A 10,067-nucleotide genomic window follows, 5' to 3' on the forward strand; every position below is an offset into this window, starting at 1 on the left:
ACGGGTATGACCTTTGTCTTCCTCCTTCTGGATCTTCAGTGCTTGACTGCCCGGATGGCCATGTTGCCATTTATCTTAAGCACTTTGATTTCAGCCTTCGGTTCCCTCTTCATCCTTTTGTGGCCAAAATTCTAAAGACCTGGAACGTTTTCCTTGTTCAGCTAACCCCTCCCACCATCCGTGTCGTTATTGCCCTTATTTGGGTTCTGCTTCATAGAAACTATCCGCTTACCCTTAATGCATTCAGGCGGCTATTAACTTTAAAGAGAGATGGCCAATCGTATGGGTGGTGGTCTTTATATACCCAACCTCACAAATACACCGTTCACCCTAAATTATCAAGCTGCAAAGGGTGGCAAGACAAGTTCTTTTTTATGTCGGTTCCCGATGATTTCCCACTCAGGAGGACATTCTTTCGGCCCCATCCAAGGTTTGAATCTATTCCCGAGAGAAATATTGGCAAACACGAGCGTAGGGCCGTCAACCATTTTGACATTATCGAATCTGATAATGGAGACGGTCGGGTTCGTATTACACCTAAGGTGTGGGTGCCGAATGCAGGATATATTCTCGGCAACGCCCCTTTATCTCACGTTGGTCTTTGCTGGACCGACGGCTATGGTATTAACTTACTTATTAGTAATTGGCTTTTTCCACTGCGTTGTTTGCTTGTTAAGCCCCTCTTTTTTTTTATACATATTCATAATGAAATTTTGATGTTACGTAATTTGTCCCTGCAGGTGTTGACAAGCTAGACAATAAACTGCTAGGGCTCTCTGCTGACGGCAAGAGGGTTATCAGACGCTGTCCTAAAGCTACTAAACCTTTGTACGACACTCTTGCTACTCACTGTAGCCGTGCTCTGACCGTCAGTGCCAAAAGAAAAGCTGAGAACATGGATGATGAGAATGCCAAGAAAAGGAAGCTAACCTCTCTTGCCAATCGGCGGGGTAGTTTTCCCAGGTCTGGCGTTACTTGGCAACCTGAAGATCGCAGCAAGAAGAGTCAGGCCGAGAACAAGGATAAACCTCCTTCTCCAAGGGTTCAGGTGAAAACGATTGTTCAGAGTTCTGAACCAATCGTCAAAAAGGTGGTTGATGGAATTGATGTTAAGGATCTTACCAACATTGAATCTCCTACCCCAGCTCAACCTAACATACCGGACTAAACAACTGCTCATACTGTTACCACTACTGCTGGTGGTTCCGACACAAGCGCTCCTGGTCTTATCTATCAATCCAATCAGTGGATCGAGCGTCCCAATGAGAGGATACCGGAGGTTGTTCTCAATGGATTTTCTGTCCCTCCCGACCATTCTGGGGACAAATGGCAACCTGCCATTGACGTATGTCGGAATGAATCAATGATTACCGATGACCCTATGCTTGGTGGAACTCTTGGCTATAGTCTTTTAAGCAACTTGACCCTCCCAATGGATAGGCCTGCTGGTGTCATCGGCCCTTTGGCTGCTATGCACATGCATAACATGATGAAGGTTCTCGCCCTTTAACATTGTAGCCTTTATTATATTTTGATATTTTTTTTATATTATTATATATTATTTTTTTTACTAACTTTTTTCCTTTATTACTACACAGGCTGTTATGTCTGGCACTGAGCTTGGTGAAATGTACCGTTATTACCAAGAACAGCACTATCAAGCCTCTGCTAGCCAAAACGCACTTCAAACAGCCCTGGATAACGCTGATAAGGCTCTACAAAACTTAAAGGAGGCAAAAGAAAGAGATGATCTTGAGATGTCATCTCTCAGGGATAGAGCTTCTAAGGTTGGGGATCTTGAGTTGGAAGTTCAACAACTAAAGACTCAAATTACTGAGAAGAACAAAGTTATCATCCGCGTTCCTACTCTTGAGAAGGATCTCGAGGCTGCCAAGGCTTCCATTTATGATCTTGAAGAAAAAGTCAAAAAATTGGAGGCTGATAAGCCTGGAGTCCGGCAAAGGGCAGTTAGATGCTTCTTGACATCTCAGGAGTTTTGCACACGGCTTCAGAACCGTTTTGACGGGGGATGGACTGCTGCCCAAAGATGTATCGCCCGTGTTGTCGGCTGGAAGAAAGAGGATTGGACTGCCGTTGAAAAGGCCTTTAACGAAGAAGTTTTCAAGATTCCATCTGGTTTTGAGGAGCAAGAGTTTGCGGACGAAGACCTTTTCAACCTTGCTCCAGCAGATGATGAGGGCGTTTCACATCCCAACATCCTGGATTCTCCAGCTTCCGAAGGTACACAAGCTTAAAGGGGCGGGCAGTCATCACCGGCATCTTCTTGCGGGTCTTGTGTTTTTGGGCCTTATCATCTTTGACTTAAATCTTGTATTTATTTATTTTTGTTTGACTCTGTATCTGTAATGCTGCTATATCGGCATATGCCCTTTTTTGTGGTGATGCCTGTCGACTATTGCGTCTAACTACTTTGATCATTCCATATCAACCTGAACATGTCACATCTATTTTAAAACTTTTTCTTAATTGACCTTCCTAATATGTCATGTACTTTTATATTTGTCTTATCGTCTTTAAAAATTATCATGTACTTTTATGTATGCTTTATCGTCTTTAAAAATTATCAGCTATCAGCTTTCTTTTTACATTTGCTTCACCGCCTTATGACTACCAGATTTTATTACTGATTTTATTACTATCAGCAACTTTACCAGAGCTCAAGACATAAACTTATACGTTAAAAATAATTCAAGCACAAACTTATGTGTAGATGTTATATCCATTCTACCCCCACAGTGTATATGGTTAAGAAATAACTATATACACTTTTTGCTGGTTCATTGCATAGCCTTGATCACTTACTGCGCTATAGTTGTAGCCAGTGAAGTATCCTCTCGGCGATCGCATTCAAAGTTATACTTCAATTCAGCATATACTTGAACCGATTTAACCGGTGTTATACATTAAACCAACAACCTCGCGAATCAATGTTTATAACTGATCAGGCTATAAGCTCATTGACTTCACGGAAGTGGTTTTCAGTTGTCCATCCTACATAACGATATTATGTTAAGTAGAGGATGCCTATATCATGAAAAATTTTCTTCGAAACTGCTTGTATTTATTGTTGATATATTTCAGAATAGTTAACATTACTTATCTTTCTAATTACAACATATTATGCAAAATATTTCTTTAATACAGCTGTGTTCCAAACATTCTTTAATGGCTTTCCATCCATTGTTTCTAGGAAATATGAACCTTGCATTACCATATCTCTTATACGATAAGGTCCTTCCCAATTTGTCGTCAACTTTCCATCCTCATTCCCTTTCCCTGTTGCAGCTGTTCTTCGTAGTACAAGATCTCCTATAGCAAGAGGCCGATGATTGAAGCGCTTGTTGTAAGCCCTTGTCATTCTGTTCTTATAGGCAGCTGATCTAATTGCTTCTTTTTCACGCACTTCTGGTAGGAAATCTAATTGTTTCCGTAATAAAATATCGTTTTGCTCTTCACAATAGTGTTGAATTCTAAATGTTGGCAACCCTACCTCTGCCGGCACTACTGCTTTTGTTCCAAAAACCAATGTGAAAGGCAATTCACCCGTTGCCTCTTTGGCCGTTATTCTATTAGCCCACAATATTTCTGGCACCAGGTCAGCCCATAATCCCTTTGCATCTTCTATCTTCTTCTTAATTGCCGTTATTATTTGTTTATCACTAGTAGAAAAAAAGCATTAGGCACCCCCCATATGGCACCGGTTCAGCCTAAACCGGTGCCCAAAACCGGTCTAGAATTGGGCGGGTTTTTACCAAAAGAGAAAAGGCACCGGTTCAGCCTGAACCGGTGCCATAAATCAAAAAGGCACCGGTTTGAACCGGTGCCAATTGAACCGGTGCCCTTGTTAGATTTAAAAAAAAAAAAAACCGGTCAACTTATCTATATTATAATTGTATTCCTAACCCTAGAGAACTAACTCAGCTTCATTCAGCTGCCTCTCTTCTCCTTCTCTCTCCTCTCTTCTCTATCATCTTCCTTCTCGATCTCTCCGACCACAACGCGCACACCTCAGATACAGTGCTTCCTTACTCTAACTTTTAAGTAGTAAACTACCTTTTCTCGACAGATGGTTGATGTCAAGGATTTGCAAGGAATTCCGGATCGAAGAAGCCGCAGATCAAAATATGGTGCAGAAAAACCCAAATCGATCCTTCTCTGTCTGATCTCGCTCTCCTCTTCTTTCCCCCCTCTTCTCCGACCTTTCTTCTCCCTTCTGTCTTTTGCCCACCGTACCACCGCTACTAACCACCGCCGCCACCTGCATGTTTCTGGGTTTTATATTCGAGGTAAGGGTTTCTGGGTTTGATTATTTTTGGTAAATGCCTTGATTTTTTTTGGTTTGATTGTTGTAATATTGTTCGAAATTGATGGGGTTTAATTGATTTTTGAATTTTCTGGGATGATTTTGAATTTTTTTTGCGTTTAATTGATTTTCGAAATTGATTTTTCTGGGTTTTGAGTTTTAATTGATTTCGAAAATTTTGGGAATAATTTTAATTGATTTTTCTGGGTTCTGAGTTTAATTGATTTCGAAAATTTTGGGAATAATTTTAATTGATTTTTCTGGGTTCTGAGTTTAATTGATTTCGAAAATTTTGGGAATAATTTTAATTGATTTTTCTGGGTTCTGAGTTTAATTGATTTCGAAATTGATTTTGAATTTTTTTTTTCGTTTAATTGATTTTCGAAATTGATTTTCTGGGTTCTGAGTTTAATTGATTTCGAAAATTTTGCATTTAATTAATTTCGAAAATTTTGTGGTTAATTGTGTTTCGATTTTTTTGCGTTTTGTTTGGTTATTTATTTATTACAGTAAATTATTTTGATTTTTGAGTTCGTACATGAGTTTTTTGGTTTTTTTTTTTTTTGCATTTTTTTTGTGAGTTTTATTGATTTACGGGTTTTAATTGATGCAGGTGTTAATTGATGCACAACGATTCAAGACTTTGATTATGGAATATTGTTTTTGATGTTGTAATTTTTATTTGTATTTTTCAATATCAATTTAACGTTGAATTTTATTGTATGATTATAATTCATTGTATTTTTTTATTTTTTTTTGTATTGTACAATAACAGTTTAATATATTGATATACTCCATTTCATTGTCTTTTGCACTTGTTCTAATTTATATTTTGATGTTCTAATTTATTTTAGTTGATTTAAAGGCAACAAAAAAAAATATTTTGGGCAGTTTTGGCACCGGTTAACCGGTGCCAAAACCAATGAAATAAATATTTTCTTACATTTTTGGCACCGGTTAACCGGTGCCTAATTGGATATATGGCACCGGTTTTGAACCGGTGCTATAAAGGGGGTATTTGGCACCCCCCACATAGGCAGCGGTTCAAACCGGTGCCTTAGACCGGGTTTGAACCGCTGCCAAACCACTTTTTTCTACTAGTGTATTAGCCGCTTCCGCCTGTCCATTCGATTGCGGATGACACACCGCTGCATATGAAAACTTAACCTTGTACATTGATAGGAGCTATTTTACCGCCTTACAATCAAACTGAGATCCATGGTAAAAAAACCATGGCCATCGGCAATCCAAACCTCGTGAAAATGTTTTTCCAAATGTATTTTTTTTACCTCTGCTGCTGTTATCTTTGCTACCGGCTCAGCTTCAATCCATTTTGTGAAATAATCTACAGCTACTAATAAAAATTTCCTGCCGCCTGTTGCTGATGGAAACGGCCCTACTATATCCATTCCCCATTGTGCAAAAGGAATTGGATTTAATATCGGTGTTAAATCATTTGGTGGTAGGTTGATAGCTGGCGCAAACTTTTGGCATTTTTCACACGCTTTCCCATATCGTACCGCATCTTCATTCATGGTCGGCCAGTAGTAGCCTCTCCTCATTGCTTCTCTTGATAGAACTCTCGGTCCGAGGTGATTGCCACATGTACCCTCGTGTATTTCTTCAATCAAACTTTTCGACTCAAGGTTACTTATGCATCTCATCAATGGTAATGAAAAGCTTCTTTTGTACAACTGTCCTTGATGCATAATGAATCATACACTATCCTTTCGTAACTTTCGTGATTCTCCCTTATTTGCCGGTAGCACCCCATGGACGAGATATGCTAGTATGTTATCATACCACTGGGTGGCACTATCAACACAAAGCACCTGTTCTGGTGCTTCATCTATACTCTTCTCACCCAAAATCTCAACCATCACAATTCTTTCTAAGTTATTAAAGCTCGAACTTGCCAACCTTGTTAAAGCATCTGCTTGCGCATTCTGTGCTCTCGGCACAAGAATTATTTCAAAATACTGCAGTTGTGCCATCAATTGATTTATCTTTTCCAGGTACTTAACCATTGATGGCTCTCGTGTCTCATACTCCCCATTGTACTGACTTGACACGAGTTGGGAATCAGTTGTCAACGCTAAACGCTTTGCCTCGGCTGCAATAGATAACTAAATTCCTGCCACCGCTGCTTCATACTCAGCTTCGTTGTTTGTTGCCTTGAATTTAAATTTTACTGCATACTCAAAGACCTGGCCATCTGGAGACGTTATGACTATGCCAGCCCCTGATCCTATTGATGTCACGGATCCATCCACAGATACCTGTGACATTATATGTTGGCAACAATAAACATGTCATAAGCTAAATATGTACTTGATTGCTCTGTATATAAAAAGAAGGGAAAACACCAAAAACTTTATTAAATTTTGGTCATTAAATTACAAACTATTGAAACCTGCCAAGTGCCTATATCTTCTTCTTCATCTGTATATGAAGCCTCTACTATGAAGTCAGACAAGGCATGTGCCTTTATTGATACCCTGGGCTTATAATGTATCTCATACTCCGATAATTCCACAGCCCATTTCAGCAATCTTCCTGACGTATCCATCTTGTGCAATGATTTTTCTAATGGATAATTCGTTAGAACATTTATCGGATGTGCATCGAAGTATGGCCTTAACTTCCTTGCCGCAACCACCACTGTCAATGCCATTTTCTCAATTATTGGATATCGGCGCTCTGCCGTATTCAGTACATGACTAACAAAGTATATCGGCATTTGTTGCTTCTTCCTCTCCACTACTAACACTGCAGCTATTGTCTTTGGAGACGCTGAGATGTATAATTGCAGATGTTCCCCCCTTTCCGGCCTTGCAACTGTTGGGAGAGATCTCAAATGATTGCGTACCACCTCTAGCGCGTCCCGTTGTTCTTTTCCCCATTCAAACACCTTGTTCTTCCGTAGAACCACAAAAAAGGGAAGTGCCTTATCAGCTGATTTGTTGATAAAACGAGTTAACCCTGCCATTCGGCCAGTCAACCTTTGTATATCTCGGATTGTCTTTGGCTGCTTCATCTCAAGCACCGCGTTCACCTTATCAGGATTTGCATCTATTCCCCGTTCGCTAACCATGAAGCCTAAAAAATTCCCCGATCGGACTCCGAATACACACTTTTCGGGATTCAATTTCATCTGATATTTTCGTAAAGTTTCAAATGTCTCCCTCAAATCTTCTATGTGATCCTGCTTTTTCTTACTTTTAACAATTGTGTCATCCACATACACCTCCACATTCCGGCCCTTTTGCCTCTCAAAAATCTTGTCAAACAACTTCTGATATGTTGCCCCAGCATTCTTTAACCCAAACGGCATGGCTTTATAACAAAATACCCCAGCATCCGTTATGAAGGTCGTTTTCGGTCTGTCGGCTTTATGAAGGCTGACCTGATGATATCCTGAAAACGCATCTAAAAAGCTGAGCATCTCGTGACCAGACGTAAAATCCACCAGTCTGTCTATCCGGGGCAATGGATAACAATCCTTGGGACAAGCCCTATTCAAATCAGTAAAGTCGACACACATTCGCCATTTTCCTGTCGGCTTTCTTACCATAACAACATTTGCCAACCACTCTGGATATGTGCACGGCTCAATAAAACCCGCCGCTAAGAGCTTGTTAACTTCAGCCTGTATAGCTTCTATCTACTCAGTAGAGAAGTTTCGCTTTTTCTGTCTTACCGGCCTGAACCCCCTGTTGACATTCAACTTATGCTCCATCACCCTCGGGTATATTCCTGGCATTTCACTCGCTGAGAAAGCAAAGACATCTACATTTTCGCGCAACAGGCTTATCAGATTACACCTCATGTCAACATCCATATCGGCTCCAACCCTAACTGTTCTGCTGGAGTCACCTGGCTGCAACTCAACCTGGACCGTTTCCCCTCCTGGTAATGGTCTCGGAGCTGTTTCCAGCCTTGTATCAAAGTTACCCATGGATAAGTCACGTACTGTGGGCTCCAGCTCCTTTTTAGGATTACTCGGTACTGAACCATCTCCGACCGGATTCTTCACAGCCGTTAAATAACAAGACTTTGCCATAACTTGCCCCCCATGAACCTTTTCTACAGCTCTAAAATTTGACACATAAGCTATCGTCAAATGGTATGTTGACACAACAGCTTGGATATCATGAATTATCGGCCTTCCAATAATCGCATTATAAGCCGATGGAACATTGACTACCAAAAACTCTGCCATCACATCTCTCGCTGTAGGCCCATCGCCTAATCGTACCGGCAAGACTATGCTCCCCTCTGGTCGCACTAAAGACCCATTAAATCCAATAACTGGGTACGATACCGGCGTCAGGTATTGTCTTCCTATCATCATCTCATTAAAGGCCTTCATAAAAAGAACATTAGCTGAACTTCCTCCATCTACTAGAACTCTTTTTATGTCAGCTCCGTTAATCTTTGTTATCAGCACCAGCGGGTCATCATGCGGAAAGACTATTCCCCTTGTATCCTCCTCAGTGAATACAACATCTGGGATCGAAGTTGGCCTTGGGCGGCTATCGGTATCCAGGGCATTAATTATATGGCGGTGCTCTGATAAGTGCTTCTTTGCTCCACTGATCGTCCCTCCATGTACCGGCCCTCCAGCTATCACATCAACTCCTCTTCCTGTTGATAACGGCGGCATTCCTCCACCCCCCTGCCGGACCACAACACTCTGTGGCCTTTCCGGCCTTACTTCGAGTTGCTGCCTTTCAATTTGTCGGGGTGACGGTTGGTTCCCACCCGCATTCAGCCGGTACTGAGATAAGTGACCCTTTCTTATCAGCTCTTCTATGTTATCCTTTAGTTGCGTACATTCCTCTGTATAGTGACCCACATCTCTATGAAACATGCAGTATTTTTTGGCATCCCTCGGTTTCGCCTTCATTGGAATCGGCCTCACCCATCCTTCCCTATTCTGATTCACTGAGTAAATTGCCGCCCTTGGTGTATTAAGGAGGGTATACGAACTTGTTGGGAATAATTTCAAGCCTTTAATCCCACTAGCTTGAACCCCACTGTGATCATACACTAAAGTACGGTGGCGTCCAAAAGGGAAGAAAATAGAGCAAAAGAGTCGCCAACAAGTTTTTTAGGAACTTGTAAACCGTTCACGAGGTGAAGGTTACACCCCTTAACGATCCAAGAGATCGTCAACTCCATAAGGTCTAGAACCAAATAAGGGTTCGGGGATGAAGGTACAAATCCAAACTAAAAGAGATTGAACCTGCCCTAATAATAGGCCTCTACTTTATTCTGATCGTATTCATGTGCGCTTTCTAATTAACATGCAATCAATAGGATTAAACCTAAACCTGTTTATCTATGTTGGTTGAACATTAATGCACAAATAAACTATTATTGGCAATCACTTGAATTATAATCACAGTTAACCTAAACAAGATTATTAATTATCTTATTAAGCGCGATTACAAGTACCAAATTCCCTTTAAACATGCAATAAAGGCATGATCAAGCAATAAATATCAAGCAACATAATAAATAATCATAACAATAAAATAATCATCATCATAACAATAATAATATTCATAATCATCATAAATTATAACAATTATAATCATAATCATGTTCATGTTAATATTAAAGCATAATAAACATAGCAAGATCCTAGGCATGATACTAACAAGATTAATAACAAACCCTAGCACGTCACTAAGCAATAAAAATCAAATCTTTAGCCCTAACATGATACTAACAATCA

At 40.4% G+C, this 10,067-nt stretch overlaps 1 protein-coding gene across 1 annotated transcript; it reads right to left on the reverse strand.

Moving 5' to 3' along the window:
• Nucleotides 1-3,139: 3,139 nt before the first annotated feature.
• On the reverse strand, nucleotides 3,140-6,351 carry LOC145643101 (uncharacterized). The gene is made up of 2 exons (XM_081694264.1): nucleotides 6,128-6,351; nucleotides 3,140-3,680 (listed from the first exon to the last, which is right to left on the reverse strand). Exons 1-2 carry the CDS (start codon nucleotides 6,349-6,351, stop codon nucleotides 3,140-3,142), a joined length of 765 nt encoding a protein of 254 aa, XP_081550390.1.
• Nucleotides 6,352-10,067: the final 3,716 nt, after the last annotated feature.

The sequence above is a fragment of the Chenopodium album genome, chromosome 8 (genome assembly GCF_948465745.1).
Source record: "Chenopodium album chromosome 8, dcCheAlbu1.1, whole genome shotgun sequence".
NCBI lineage: Eukaryota > Viridiplantae > Streptophyta > Magnoliopsida > Caryophyllales > Amaranthaceae > Chenopodium > Chenopodium album.